Source organism: Bactrocera dorsalis, chromosome 5 (genome assembly GCF_023373825.1).
Source record: "Bactrocera dorsalis isolate Fly_Bdor chromosome 5, ASM2337382v1, whole genome shotgun sequence".
Taxonomy (NCBI): domain Eukaryota; kingdom Metazoa; phylum Arthropoda; class Insecta; order Diptera; family Tephritidae; genus Bactrocera; species Bactrocera dorsalis.
The window spans coordinates 49,842,775-49,859,739 of NC_064307.1; the positions used below are offsets into that span (position 1 = coordinate 49,842,775).

The 16,965-nt window shown below is 35.2% G+C and overlaps 1 protein-coding gene across 1 annotated transcript; it reads right to left on the bottom strand.

Annotated features, from left to right (window-relative positions):
- Positions 1-11,169: 11,169 nt before the first annotated feature.
- Positions 11,170-15,439, bottom strand: LOC125778664 (zinc finger MYM-type protein 1-like). The gene is made up of 2 exons (XM_049457570.1): positions 14,199-15,439; positions 11,170-13,794 (listed from the first exon to the last, which is right to left on the bottom strand). The coding sequence occupies exon 2, from the start codon at positions 13,425-13,427 to the stop codon at positions 12,444-12,446; it is 984 nt and encodes a 327-aa protein (XP_049313527.1). The 5' UTR covers positions 13,428-13,794; positions 14,199-15,439; the 3' UTR covers positions 11,170-12,443.
- Between the last annotated feature and the right edge of the window lie 1,526 nt (positions 15,440-16,965).

Below are 16,965 nucleotides of genomic sequence, written 5' to 3' on the forward strand. Positions count from 1 at the left end.
AAATTGCGATAAAATCGCTGAATTGGTCGAAAGAGACCGGCATAGTAGCAGCCGTAGCATCGGTCAAGAGCTGGGCATGAGTCATCAAAAATTCATTTCAATTTCAATAAAAAAAAAATTCAATAAAAATACCGCAAGACTTTTTTGACAACCCAATATCTATGTCCAGTGAGAATTTCATGACATTTGATTGATTGGAAGTGAAGTTATTGCGTTTTAAGTGTCAGTATGTTTGTGTTATCGGTGCGAAAATGAACTTCGAACAAAGAGCCAACATTAAATTTTTACGTTTTCAAAGTGGCCGTGAGGACATAAATGACGATCAACATGTGGGCCAATCAAAATCCGTGAACACCGTAAATTCCATCGAAACTGTGCGTGAATTCATCAAAAATCAGCCGAAATTCATAGAAAGAAAATCTCCAAAACATCGATTTATCGCATATTGATCGATAATTTGGGCTTAGGAAAGGTGTGTGAACGGTTTGTTCCACACAAATTGACTGACGACCAAAAATTGCTCAGAATCCAACATTCGAAGCACGATTATTCGACCAAAAACACATTTTAACCATTAACCACTCCCCGTATTCACCTGATATGGCACCGTGCGATTTCTTCCTTTATGGAAAAATGCATTTGTCCATGAAAAAAACGCGTTTGCAAACGTAGAGGCCATTCAAAAGGCCTGGACCGGCATACTGGCGGCCATGCGCTAAGACGCTCATTTGACATGCTTTTGGACCGTGCAAAAAGCTGTATTGGAGCAGAAGGAGACTATTGGGAATAAAATAAATTGATTTTGTCGAAAAAACCATTTGTTCTATTTTTTTTTAAATCCTGTTGACTTTGGAACCCACCTTGTATTACACAAGATGCCATGCACATGAACATTTATTCCGATATCTCCATTGGTTCTTTATTTATAAACTGTATAGAATATAAAATTTTAATCTTCTTCTTCTTAATTGGCATAGTAGCGTAAAATATTCACTTACTAAAAGTTCTAAGACTTTAATACTTATTTTATGTAGTAGTTGTTCCGATATATTGGATTAAAAATAAGTGGATCGTACTGTGTATTTTCAAATTACGCAGGAAGTAAGGTTACCCTATATTCGCGAAGAAATGCCGCTACTTTGAGTCCTTCAACAAGAAAATGACCCAAAGCACACAAGCAAGTTGGCTCAGCAGTTAGTAGTTATAGAAAAATAGGACTAAAGCCATGGAGTGGCCTGCTTAGTCTCCAGACCTCAACCAAATTTGTGTTATGACGCAAAGGAGGCCGATGCTAATCCAAGCAATAATATTCAATTTTGGGAAACTATTGAGCGTGCGTGGAAATCAATAGCAAACGAACGATGTGAAAAACTCATTGCTTCAATACATCGGCGAAGTACCACAGTTATAGCCAACAAAGAGCCCGCTACTAAATATTACTTAATTCTCATACAATTTGGCTATGAAAATCTTTAAGATTTTAATTAGTATCATATACTTTTCATTTCTTCATCTCAATTATAACTATTATTGTTTTGAGCGTGTATGTATGCAAATCCTTTCAAAATAAATTTTAAGTAATACTAAAATGAATTAATTTCTTAAGAGATCGTATCAGTGTGACATCTTCGAAAAATCGATTGTTGCATTCGGATAGTATACACTGTAATAAACATTCTTTTTTGTTACGTGTAATTTCATTAATTTATTTAACTATTATACACCCAATAAATAAGCATAAAACAAATCATTTTGTATTCGCCATGATAGAATTTATTTATAAAAAAACCGGAACGATTAGTTAATTTCAACATTTACAAAAAATCGGGGAAATCAGTGATTTATGGTTATGGTTACCTTTATTTTAAATTGTAACAATATACAAATGTTTAACAGAAAGAACAGAGAAATATTGAAAGTATTAAAAGAAACTACTTTTTCGAAAAGCACCAAACCTTAAGTACGTCATCACTAGAACTGGTACATATTGTATAGAGCATTGGTTTTTCCAGTTTTCACATTTTTAACACTAATTGAAAAATTGTCTTGACCTTTGTGTCGACTACGATCATCTTTTATTCAATTCACAGAGTAGGCGTTCTGTTTGATGTGTTTTGAATAGATAAAAAGAAAATTGTTTTTGGGAAAGGATCGCAGACTATCACTTTGTCAGCTTCTCGACGGTTCAAGGTCATGCGGTATTGCCTATAAAGGTTTAGCTTATGTATTAAATTTGTTGGGTATTTACTTTTAGGTATTCAGTTTAGAGATTTATGCAGCACTGATTTGACATTCATCCATACGAAAATGATTTTACAGTGGGTCACAAAGTCAAAAATTTAAATAATTAGAGGAAGACGATAGCTGAAAAACTAATGAAAACCACTCTTTTTACTATATTCTCTCTTAAACAGTATATTTTTGGTGTTATTTATGATTATTGAAAATTATTAATTATAACGTTTTCTGCATTTTTTTTAACAATTACTAGCGCCTTTTGTTTTTAAATTTTTGATATATTGTATAATTAATAAAAGTACCAAGCGACAATCTTTGCTAAATTGTATATGGTTTCGATTCTGTCGGAAGCCTGGTATGTTCGAAGTACATTAAGTCCCGTTTCTCTCATTCAGTTGGTAAATCAAGTGTGTATATTGTTGTTGTTGGGGTCGTCCTGTTCCGCTGGAGTTTTATCAAAAGGAAATATACGTTGAGAATCAACCTCTACATCTGAATTAGCTTAAGAATTTCAGGATAATTAGTAAAACAAAACTCATTTCAAATTCTTCAGTTGCTGATATAAAGAGCAGCATCTTTCGAAAGATCGGTTTCTTATCATATCTAACGAAAGAGTCTACCCTATTATTGAGGGACTTACTTTACCAGTAATTTAGTTTTTATGTGTACGATGACTCAAGGTGATAGGTTTTTACTGAGTTACGTACAGGTGACTACTAAGTAGAATATCGTGAGAAAAGTATTGTATTAAGATGCCCAAGATAGCTTAGACAATCGGTATACGAAAACATCGCGTATGTCTTGAAATTGGCCATGCGAAAGCCGTGGGTATCGTATTTTTATTTCAGATAACAAGCGCAACCGTGAGGAGAGCAATGCGACGGAGGTTCTATGTCACAGACACCAAGAATGACTTGAAACAGTGGACTTCAGCTAACGAGCCGAGAAAAGTTCTACGTCGACTATCAGGAGAAGGGCTTCACTATGCCAAACTATTGAATCGATGTTAGGCCAAAATATGGCGAAGAAAGAAATGTCTTTCATGAAAACTTTTTATTATGCGATTCTTACACCATTTAATTTTTAACTTAAATTTATTTAAATATATATATATATAAATTGATTGCTATACTTTTAGTCCTGGCATAAGTTTTTATACATGTTCAAGCTATTTTAAAAATGAAACTATCATACATTTTTTAAAAATGTTAATTGAAATTAAATAATTTGCTTTCACACAAGCCCTCAAACCATCCGGCCATGGTAGCAGTGGCAAAATAGCAGCACGTGCACTTTCTGTTGATATTGACGACTGCTCGAACCAAATCTTTTTTTAAGGAGGTATTCGACAGGCCATGTTCTCCAAATCTGACTAAAACTATAGTCCAATGGATTAAAATCTGGACTTCCAAACGGCCAGTCATCAGTAGCTATGAAGCCAGGAATAGTGATTTTAAGCCACCGCTTGAGGGTTTTTGTCATTTTGTGCTGGAGCAGAATATTCCTGGAAGATCCAATGCTCTCCATCGAAGATAGTATTGCTTAACTGATTTACCATGCCTACTATATCATCCTGCTTGTACACATTTGCAACATTATACAGAGCTACAACGCCTTTAGAGGAGAGTACCTACCAAACCTTTATAAATACTATCTGGATGATCACCAAGTTGACATATACATATACGTATATGTATGTGTGTACATCTCTTATGAAAACTTTGGGAAAGTTAACCATTTCGGCTGTTTGTTTCCAGAACATATTTGAAATATTTATTTAATTACTGAGATTGTACTAACCATATGGTAAACTTAAATCTGTTGAACGCTGCTTCTCAATATTTTAGATGAATTGAAAATGTGGTTTACGAAATCTTTTACTATTGTGTTTTATCAGATTTGATATATAGTAGGGGTATTCTCTTGCTCTTGCAAGATTGCAGATTGCAAAAATACTACACCGAAATATACAAGGGCACGAGAGCACCCATGGCAAAATCTAGTGATATATGAGCGACTTGTGCATGGCTATTGTGAATTGGCGCACCTTCTGCATACATTTTTAACAAAAAAAACTGTAACAAAACTTTATAATTTAAATAGAAATTATAAAATCTAATTAAAATTTATCTTTCTCAACAATTTAACGCCGTAATATGTCTTTATGTAAAATGGCAACTACAACAGGGTTGCAATTTTATTTTTGCGTGACATTGCACGCTAATATACACGGGTTTTGGTCTGACATATTTCACAGCCCTTGCAAATATTTTTCTGCGTGTGTTTGTTGTTGTGCCGTTGTAAATTTGCAATGCTTGCACCGTGCACCGGGTTTTGCAAGAGCAAGAGAATACCCCTGGTATGTAAAGTGATTAATTAATGACTGTAAATGTAACGGAGCAATAATTCGCATTCTTAAACAATGTGAATAAATGTTAAAGTTGGAATGGTTATCCGGGAAGGGGGTACAATTTTTTCAATTTGCATTGAAGCGTGTGCGTTTCGAAGGTTATTAATTAAAAAATGAGCTAACGGTAAGGGCAAATATTACAGCTGAGAAGAAAACCACATCTACCACTTCAACAAACACTGAGCAGCGGACCAGCGCAACAACAATCAAAGCTAACTCGAATCGTTTGTAGCACTCGAACTTTTCTGCACTTCGCTAATGATGGCAGAAATTAAATTACCGTGATTTATGATGCAGCTTAATGCACATACACATGTACATATACATAGACGTATGTATATAATGAAGGGTACAAACATTTGTATGCAAATAATACAAAAGCAAAATTTGTCAAATACAAATGTGCCCAGCGCATGAGGTGAGACAAACGTCTGCCGCCAAGTGCGCTCGCAACGAGCGTCCAAAGTTGTGCGGTATGTCGGGCACAGCGAGCAACTTATGGCAAACGGAGAGGCGACGAAACGACGTGTTTGGCATTAAAATTGTGGAGTTGCCAGGAAACGCGAGTGCCGCAGTGACCTGCAATCAGTGTAGACTTGAGCAGTGGTCGAGATTGCCACTTTGCAACAACACCCTTGCAATGTTAAAAGACATCGACAGCTTTCGGCACTTGTCGACAACAACCGCAATAACGCGGTCTGAAAAGACAGTTGTTTGACGTTCAAGCAGATGAGTAGACAAATTAATTTCTTTTACAGCTTTCGGCACCTTCAATCACTCTATCACTGCATTATACTCTAATTTTGTTATTTGGCTATAGACCATCGCTAGGTCACTAAACTAAACTTAAACTTGTATATTATGCTATATACTCGTATTTGGACCTTATTCAAGTTTCCATAATGGTTAAATGTAATGAGTGTGTGGTGATGTTTCGAAAATTTTATTTATTTATTTTGAAATTTGAAGATGGGATCATATATGCATTGTTGAGAATGATCCAATCTATTAACAGAACATCTTGATCACGCAAGATCATAATCCAATAGCAAACATACTGAGCATAATCCAGTTTAGCGCAGAGTTAATTAATCTCAAAAGTATTAAAATTGTTTAAGTATACCCACGGATTCATCACATGAGATAAATAATCAGCTAAGATATTAGATGTACTTGTATATCATGTTTCTCTTGTAAATCTTATAATCTTTAATTAATCCGCTGTAAGTGAAAAGATCCAAAAAAGAATTTACAATAATTTCATCAATGAGAGGCATATTGCTAATGTTTAGCAGTTGTTGTCTAAATATGTTTCATGACATCCATTGCTAGCAATGAACTGTCATTTTGCAACAATTATTGAAGTCTTAAAAAATGAAATCTCATTTTTTCAAGAAATGTATTAAAAAGAAAGAATTCTTCTTTTTTGATTCTTTACATAAATTTGTTTCGTCCGCATACAAGTTGAAAACGATTCCAGAGCTCAAACATGCGCTATATTAGCTCGAACATACCTATCTGACATCACTTTGAGAATGATTATTTCATGATAGCAAAATATCCACATAAAAACATTCCCGACCTCAGTGACAGTTTGGTAGATGCTTCGCAATGTACATTGCAATGCTTTGAAGACACTCCCTTTATTTGGAAATTCTATTTGGATATCAAACAGTTTCTTTCTTTATTTAAGTCGGTATGGTTTGATTCTCTGTTTGATTCAACTGTTTTCATTGTTAATTAAAGTACGGTTCACGCCAAATCGATACGCTTTCTGGCGGCTACTGTCACATAACTAATCATCGAATGCCATCCGTTTTCACATATGTTTTTGACAATTATGGTACCGTTATCTCATTAATGTTACATTTTTGTGTTGTGATTAATGAAATCCATCTTGGTCCTGTTCTGAAATTACCAAAAACAACAGTATGCAATGTAATGAATATAAAACAACATTAAGCTACGAGAGAGCAAAAAAATCGCCAAAATTTGGTTGCAAAGTCTTAAATTTGAAAAACCAAATATTAAGCTCAATTAAAAATAATCCAGGGATGTCGGATAACGATTGTGCCAAAAGATTTAAAACTAGCAAAAGCAGAAGCGAGATGAACACGCAAAAATGCGTGGTTACTTGCCTACCATGCCACAGAACATCCCAAAAAATCGGAGAAAAATGATTGTGTGGCAAAATCTCACGCTCGTTTGTTATATATAACAAAGTGCTGAACAAATGTAAACGGTCTATAGTTATAGACGACGAAACTTGCATTAAACTGGGTTTTAAACTGCTCCCTGGTCCAAACTACTGTAATATTCGTCATAAAGAGGCAAAATTTAATAAAATATGCGCAAACTTGCGGAAAGGCAATGGTATGGTGAGTTATTTGTAACTATGGCCTAAGTGCCGGGCTTTCGTCACATCGTTAACAATGACGTCCGATTTATGCTTGAAAGAATGCTTGCAAACACGCTTATTGCCAATCATTCAGCACCATCAGACGTTATTAAATTTTTGGCACAGCGATGTGTAATTTTACATTTGATATTATCTGAAAGGTGAATGTAATATGCTTATGTTTGGCTTATTACTTTTAACAAAAAGTAAAAAATTTTAACTTTTACTTATTGAGATTTGTTAACAAATATTCCTACCGACTTTGCGTGAACTATGCTTTATTGTCTATTGACTGTAACTAACACAAAACTAATTTGTTCATCAAAAAACCGCAAAGTGGTCTGGTCCCCTTTTCTAGAAACGCTCTTCCGTGTCGGGTAACAAACATTAAAATATTCAAGTGGCTAATTTGTCAATTGAAAAGTACAGATGTAATTTTAATGTGATAAAACGCAAATCAACGATTTTAAATTATGACAAAATTATGCAAATATGTTTCGAGAATGCAAAATGCATGTAGAAGAACACACCCCCTGATAAAGGATGAGCAAGGATTATGTACGTCTGCTTGTGTGACACAACAGCGCAATGCTGTTGGACAAACACTTCAGGAAGACTCTTTCAGGGACGACGGCGATTGATGAGTTCGTGCAAAGTACTGGCACAACTGCGATGATGATGGCTTATTGCCGGCCATTAATTCATACACCACTGAGCAAATCTGAAAACAACGAAAACAAAAACGACATTGGCAACTGTGGAAAGTATCACGGCGTGCGCCTGAGCACTAGCGTGCGCGTTTGGCACACGCGAGCGTACATATTTTTATGGCGATATCCTGCTGGGCGCATAAACAGGAAACAAATTATATACACTAAAGAAAGGAATTCCGCTTTGAGAGGAAATAAAAGGATCTGTCGCGTAAAATAGACAAAATTTATGAATTGCTATCATCCTCGTGAGCGCAGCATTATGAGCGGGCGCGAAGACCACTATAGCAAGAACAACAACATGAGATAGTACGACGGACACATACGAATGGGCACTAACAATACTATAACATATTGCCTGAGTTGGCCAACGTCATTGCTTAAAACTAACGGCGCAGGCGAAGCGCCCGGAAATCAAGAGCTGTGAACACACATACAAACATACATAGATATACAAATATAAAAGCTGAATGCTGCTTAGCGAAGAGTAAGTGTCAATAAATAAAAATTTTGAGTATAGGGGACAATAACTTGGCAGGACATCATTGTCCTTTCACTCCAGTTCAGTACACATTTTTTCCATGGCATTGCTAGGCCGCAATTAATGCTTTAATTTTGTGAATTTTTGAAATTCTCTTATAATTTATTATTGGTGGCTGTGTGTCGCCACACCCTTTCTTTATTTGGTCGGCCCGCTTTGCGCCAATTACCATGTAAACAGCTGAGATTAGTGTTATGTCGTCTTAGAGATTTTTCTTTGAATTTTCAATGAATGTAATCTCTATTATTTATTATATGCAAGGTTGTTTTTTATTGAGAGTAAGAATGCTTATTATTGGCCAACGCTTTGTAGTCACTTATTTGTGCTGCAAAAGAGGATCAAATTGTACGCTTGGTAGCAGGCAGCAGCGCATTTGCGGATTTGGTTCCAGCGAAGCGTGAAAGTTTTCTTCTTCATCACGCAAGCGAAAAATGGCGTTTAAATGCAGCTTACATCTTTGGCCTTTCGTCAGGTCGCTCTCTACTTTGAAGTTCGGCTGAATATAAGTGGGACAGGAGTGGGGAAATTTAAAAGGGCCACTATTGGCACATTTTATTCATATATATGGATGTCTACCAAATACATTAGGGTGGGTCAATGTATTTGATGTCTACAATGAAAAGGAATGTAGTTTTTTCGCTTCGTACTCTGAAAAATTGGTTGATATACACCTCTGAGAAAGGCTCTCTAGTATGTCACCCTTAATTGCAACGATCCTCCGCCCAACGGATTTCTAACTTTTTCTTATTGCCTGATAGAACAAGTTAAGAAGGGTTAAGTTCGCGTGCAACCGAAGATTTTATACCCTTGCAGCTTGCAGGAATCAAAGTCCCTGAAGTTCTCTCAGGTGATAATTAAATTCAGGAAATAACTAAATTTAGTTTTATTGCTACATATATTCTATTTTGCGGTAGGTAAATTATATTAAAAACATCTGCAAATGAGATACGTGTGATTTGTGATATTAATTCGACCGGAGTCGAATAATATATTGAGTTCATGTGGAAAAAGTCAAGTAAAGGATCGAAGTTCTATATATATGGGTGAGACACATTACATTAATTTGGACATTGCTCAGGTGTACTTGACGACGTATTTTTACCAGTCCACCAATATTTCTTGCGTAGTTTTGAATTTTGTTAATATAAAGACTGATCCATTTCGGGGTTCTCTTCTTTTTTAAAGAAAACATACAGAAACTTAAAGTTTAATGGTGAATGTTTATTATTATTTGAAAGAACATTATTTGGAATATATTTTTTGAAGATTATCTCTTTCAAACATCTGGCGCTGCTAGGTCTCAGGTAGTCCGTCCGTTGAGTCCAACTTTCGTTGATTCGTTCGAGTATTTCAACTGGCAACTGCCAAATGACCCGTGTGATGTTTTGCTTCAAGGTCAGAATCAAAGCGGGATTGTCCGCATAGACTTTAGATTTTACATATTGTATCTTTACAGGAAAAAGTGGTGTGATGTCATACGATCTTAGTGGCCAATCTCCGGTCCAATGGCGACGTCTTGTTGAAACCAAATGTCTCCGAAATTACGAGCTTCAATTTCAGGAATCAAATAGTCGGTCATCATGGTGCAATAACGGTTATGTTCTCACTGGCATCTTTCTGAAGAAATATGGATAGATTCACCGGTCCACAAACCACACCAAACCGTTGTTTTTTTCTGGATGAAATGGCGCTCCCAAATGCGGAAATTTTGCTTGTTTACATACCATAGAACGAAGCGATTTCGCTTGGAAAGTTCGAGCGGCTTTAGTTCCTGAACAAGCTATATTTTGTACGCTTTCAATTTAAGATTTCGGCGTAAAATGCGCCAAATCGTTTCATACGTCAGTCCGAGTTGCTGCGTACGGCGCCAAATCGATTCTCCACGGCCTTTGTATACACTTTCAGCTTCGATATATATGCTATATTTTTTTCACTGCGTGCTGGACGGGTCGAATATAATATATATGGGAGATGGTGTTGCGAATAATACGCTCAATAGGCCAATTATGTTGACCATAAGTTGACCGAAGTGCGTGAAACACATCCTTTACAGAACGTGAACTCTCGTAATAAATTTGAACGACTTGTAAACGTTGCTCAGGCGAAGTCCTTTCATCATGAAAAGACTAACAATACTGAAAAATATAACAAGACAGCTTGACACGACTCGCGCGTGATCTGTCAAGAAAAGGCTATTGAAGACAGTATCTCAATTGGATCACCTGTTACAACTCACACAATGACCGGCTTGACAAAAATCATTATATGAAGTATATGGAAGTTGAGGGTAGTAATATACCCGCCACGATCAGCGTTCAGTTTTTACCCCGGCTCCTATAAAATCATCAGATAATATCCCAGATGTAAAATCTTATGTCTCTGGTGCATTTAGTTCCTTATTTATCGCTCTCTAGGTAGTTTTTCACAGCACCGTTATATGGAGGGTAGACGGGATTATCTTCTGCTTTCATCTATTTTTACAGTGTTGGTAGGGATGCCTAATTGTTTTTTCTGAGCGATTTTGGTTATTGTAGCTTAAATGGTTTAGAATATATGTATGTAAATTAAACCAAAAAGAGGACGTGGCCACGCCCAATTTGCCAACATTTTTAAGCCATAGTAGTCTTTTGCTAATGCGATCTACTGTGCTCAATTGAATTGTTTTATATCTTAATTTACTGATTAGTTATGGCACATTATAGGTTCTTCCTTAACCGCGTTTTGTGGGGTGACGCTCATCTACGCTCAACTCCGCCTTACTTTTTTACCAAGGAATGTAATTGCCAGGTTTGTCTATCTCGATTAGTTTTCTGTGATACAAATAACCGTTTGGTAACATGAAGGTATTTGATTCATAGGCAAGAGGTCTTGGCAGTGGCGTAACTATACCGTTCGAGGCCCGTGGCAAATTCATCGAATGGGCCCCCTGCCCTCCCACTTCCCCAATATATAAAGAAGCTGAACCAACAACAATAGTATTTTTTATTTTATAATATTTATTTATACACTTTTATTTGTAAGAGTTAACTAATAAATCACTACGTGAAGTAGGTACATACAAACTTTATAATTATAATTTCTTGATTTGCTAATTATTCACTTTTAATTAAAGGTACCTAATTTAAAGTACATATTGAACTGAAATCACAATTTTATTTTAAGTACACAATTTTAATTATTAAAATTCCTTTCTTCGGACTTTCTGTTCAGCAAAAGTGTTATTGACATCATCAAAGTTCAAATTTCGGGCCATAGAATTTTCGATGGATAGAATAGCCAAATTGCTTAACCTTTCTTGTCCCATAGAATTTCTTAAATAAGTTTTTATCAATTTCAGTTTTGAAAATGATCGCTCGGCACTAGCCGTAGTTACAGGAATGGTGAGAAATAACAGAAATGCAGTGCACACTTCAGGAAAGCTTGAAGATATAAAATGATTCTTTATTATTAATAAGACGACCTTTCTATTTCGTGTTTAAAAGAGGATCGAAAACTGAGAATTTCTTTGGAAAACGACATAGATATATCTTTTTTATATAAATGGACAAATGCTAAAGCCTTTTCCAATAAATCAGTATCATTCAAGTTTTGCAAAGTGGCAGGCTGCAAGACACTAAAATTGGAAACAATTTCAATCATTCCAAGGAAACGCGATCTAAGTTGATTAATGATGATGTCTAATACACGATAGAATACGTTCACTTTAAACAAGCTTTCAGGATCTTGGAGACGTTCATCCTCACAAATTTCATCAAAATGACGTTTCACTTTTCTCTGACGAGTTTTAGGAAATTCAGGGTTTATAGACCATTTAACTGCAATACTATTTGCTTCCGTTATTAAATCTTCAAATTCATGTCGATACTTTTCAAGTTCTTCTAGACAGACTTGCAAACGCTTTGAAGCATTTGAAAGATCGACGGCTTTAGATTGAAGTGCTTTAGAAGCCGCGTCTATGGTTTGTAAGACTTTGCAATGGAAAACCAGCAACATAATAAAATTGTAGTTCTCTACCTTCTTCTTTAGCAAGATAGCTTCATTTCTCTCATCTGATTTGGAATTTGATAAAATGGTTTTTGTTAGCGCTTTTTGAACATCAACAAATCGAACCTTTAAAGCAAACATGGCATCAAAGCGTCCTGCCCATCAAGTTGGATTCATTGTTTTTAATGTTACTGAATTTGATGATATAACGGTTTCTCCTTTTTTGTTGTCAGATATAAAACTAGATAATATATTCCATCGTCTAATACTATGGCCAAAAAAATTATAAATTTGTTGCACAGTTTCGAATAATGTTTGTATTTCTATGACCTCTTTTACTGCATCATTTACTACCAAGTTTAAATTATGAGCAGCACAATGGACATACACTGCATTTGGCTCTATATCTCTTATGAGTTTTTGAATTCCGCCATAAGTACCTTTCATAGTATTAGCTCCATCGTACCCTTGTCCACGGCACTTATTCAGAGAAATACTTTTGCCATTTATGGATTTTATTATCTGCTTGGACATTGCTAAGGCAGTTTGATCCTCATGAAATCTTAAAAATGACTCTTTAATTACGAGAGCCTTTGGAGTTCCATTTTCATCTTTCTCGATTACACAGTAACGGTAAAGTTCACACAATTGATCTGTTTTGGAAATATCTTGAGTAGTATCAAACAAAATGGAATAAAACGGCGCGGTGACTATTTCATTTACCAGGGCATTTTCCACTTTTTGAACCAGAACAGCAATGAGGTCATTTTGTATTTTTGGACTTAAGTATTTAATCTGGTCCTTAGGTTTGCTTAGCAACTCTTGTAAAATAGGTTCGTATTTGGCTAATAACTCAACAATACTCAAAAAATTTCCTTTTGGACCAGAATCGTTGCCATATACCGTTTCTTTATGACCACGAAAAGCTAAATTACAGATTGAAAGTATCAGAGTAACATCAAGAAGTCTAGTGAGTACCTGGCGCCAAAAAAAATTTTCTCTCTTGATAATGGACTCTTGCTCTTCATCTAGTGTTCCATGTAACTGCCACTGTCGATGTACAAGACATGAATGCAAATGTTCTTTCGATGTCTCATGTCTTTCTATGGCTTCCACAATATGTTTCCAATCATCATTGCCTTCCATTCAAATATTTTGTATATTTTTAGACGCCCTATTTGCGAATAACCAACATGGTGCACAATATGCTTTTTGAAGCAATAGAGAATAGGACAGCCATGTACGTTCTAACTTTACGCCAGATTTAGAAACAGTGTAATAATATTTATCTAAGAAAGATCTATTGTTACTATCCCTTAACAAGGGGCCTTTTGGTTTACAGTTGTGGTTGCTCTGAATATAAATATTCACTGTTATCGGGCCCTGCGATATTGCCACTTCTTCTTGTATACTATCTTGATTATTAAAGTACTGACTTATTTTAGGTAACTTTTTATTTTGTTCTTCAGACTCCTTCTTTCGCTTTCTTTTTTCGCTTCCACTCTGATACTTTCTAGAACAAAACCGCAAAAAGTTTGTAATAATACTATAGCTTTTATTTATTGAAAAATCTACTTAATTGCTAACAAATGCCAAAAAAGCGACCGTAAAAATGTTTATAACGAAAGTCCACCGATTGTTCAAAGTTCAATTCAAGTGTCAAATTTTGTAAGTTTTGAAAGAACGATGAACATAGGTACCGAAATAGTTTTGGTGGTTACGAATGTCAAAATAGTGAATTGATTTTGAAATGCGCGATGAGAATCATTATTTTAAATAATAATTTCGTAACTTGTGATTTCAAACTTTACTACCGATACCTACCGACGATGTAAATGATTAATTTTATGGGTAGATTAAAAATTAAAATAATTGTAATAGTATAAATTAATTTAAATATTAGAATAAAATTCTTACCCAGTAGACATTGTCAACCTATTTTCACAATTAACTAATTAAATATATCTTCACTTGCAACAAACAACCAAATCTTACAACAATAAACTGCTAATTGCTTGGTGAGTTCTTGCGTAATACAATAGTGGAGTTTTTCATATATACAAACTCGAATCGGGGATTCCCCAAGCATCAGCAAGTATTACCAACATAAATTTTAAGCAGTGTTGCCGTTTGAGAAAGAAAAAAATACACCAAACTCATTTCAAAATTGCGCTAAATTTTAGCTGTGCATTTTTAATGGCAATAAGAGAAGATGTGCTTTTATGTGAATTTATTTAACCATTATTACATTTATCAAAATCAACTAAATTAAATAACTGAATATCTTTCTGGTCATCATTACGTTCGGGTGCGATTGGTGTGCCTTCACCAGATGCCGTTTCTTTTTTTACAGTTTTAGTCATTTTCTTCAAACCGTGTTCAGGCAACATAAAAGTGTGGCAATTTTTCTTAAGAACTTTCAACTGATGACGTATCATTATAATTGAACTCTGTTAGTAAGATCAGAGACAGTCATAACATAACATTTTAATGTAAAAAAGAGACAAAATATTAAACGCATCAATAACATTGTTGTCGGCGAATACTAAACCCTTTGGGGAATTCCCAGCTCGTTATTTTCCTAACGTTTTACGGCTCTGACAATTAACTTATTGGCTTAAATTTACGATCGTCAATAATTTTTACAATTTTCTACTAGATTCCGAAAAATATTTGTTAGCGCATTGTATTGAGAAAAAAAGCGCTGAAGAGTCTAGAATTGCGCTATCTAGCGCGAAATGCGCTTAAACGGCAACACTGATTTTAATGGCGGCAATATACCTAGTCTCAGCGAGACACCCTGAGACATGCCCAGTGAATATAAATATAAACCAATAAACAAATTTTTGAGGTATGTTTGTCCACACATGTTTCCGAAATTATTACGAGTAATTGGATTTTGACCATTCTTTCTAAAACTGGGTTAAATTTTTTTTTACTAATGCATTGAAAGTTTAATACCTAGGTATATTTTTTTTAGCTATGTATGCAACTAAGAAGGTAACAAATAAATTAAAGACAAAACTTTTTTTTTACTTAAGTAATGTGTATGTGTAATAATAAATGTTGGGAATTGAGATTTCCTCTGACCGGGGGCCCCTTCGGGCTGGGGGCCCGTGGCATTTTGCCGACTTGCCACCCTGTAGTTACGCCACTGGGTTTTGGCATCGAAAGATCGTTGTTTCAACTGCAGATCTAATAAAGTCGGAACTATTATACTTACATATGTATATGTTGGTTTTATAGTACACGCGGCATTTAATGGTTGATCTAAAATCTGCCGATGCACTACAAATAGATATGCATAACAAAAAATTAATTTTGGCACTTGAGTTCGGAAAAAGTTACAAAGGCACCCACTAGAAACGCCGATCTAGTACGTAAATCATGCATTACGTAACTATGCGCGTACTTATGTACTACGCTTAAAGTAAATGATGATGACTAAACAGAAATGCCTTAATTTGGTTTTTGTTCACTAGCATTATTGCTTCATTAAAATGCAATTAATGGAAGTTTCTTTAGTTATCGAAGGGTATTGTTGTTGCTCAGTGGTTGCTTGTTTGTGTGGCTTCTCAAATTATTTACATTGTTCGATTTGTTTAATGCCAAATAAATATGCAAGAACAACAATGTTCATACTTAACAACAAATCAAATAACAAAACAATAGCATATATAGTGTTTAATCTTCTTTCGGAGCGGAGTGAAGGTGTAAGAAATCGATCGCATAAAAAGAGGCAATCAATGCCGATAAATTAGAAAATAATGGCAACCATTGTTTGTTGGTATTGTTTTGTTTATTAGACGAATTAGTGCTTAAAACTTCATTATAGGCATACATATGTGAACATATACAGATGCATTTACAATTTGAATAAAGTAGATGTATACATACAGATGTGTTTAGAGAAATTACAGAACACTCCACTAAAATACATCAGTCAATTAAACATTCCCGGGAATATTCGATCCAGTGATAGAGTTTGCAAATACGTCGTATACCGTTATTTGCTGCTCAAGGAAACTTTCTAGCAATTGAATAGCCCAGTTCAAAACTACTTTGTGTACAGACTGCACATAACCATATATCGGCAGCTAAATTGTTAAATATGCTACATTACCACTTTTCATAAACATGAAGAAAAATTTATTTCGGTTATATCTGATAACTGAAGCTACAAATACATATGTATGTATGTCTAGTATGTCTAGTAAATAAAAATCCATTATTTTTTAATCGATGTACGATAAGCACGTACACGTACAAAGTATTAGAAAAATAGGATTTCGTAAAAACTTCTAAGACAGTTTTGTGATTGCTTGATGCTGTATTGTTTGAGCACGCGACAAACTACGCCATGTTTTTATACCCTCAACACTGGATAAAAATATATGTGGCAATGTCCGTCTGTTCGTCTGTCTGTATATACGCGAACTAGTGCCTCAGTGATTGATATCATCGGTCTCAACACCCGCGCCGTTAGTTCTGCTTTCTCCAGACTGAACAAGGAAGCAACGCAAATGGGTCTGGCAGTGAATGAGGGCAAGACGAAATACCTCCTGTCATCAAACAAACAGTCGTCGCACACGCGATTTGGCTCTCACGTCACTGTTGACAGTCATAACTTTGAAATTGTAGATAATTTCGTCTATTTAGGAACCAGCATTAACACCACCAACAA

Coding starts and splice junctions, on each gene's coding strand:
- LOC125778664 (XM_049457570.1), bottom strand. CDS start 13,427: ATGGAAGGCAATGATGATTGGAAACATATTGTGGAAGCCATAGAAAGA.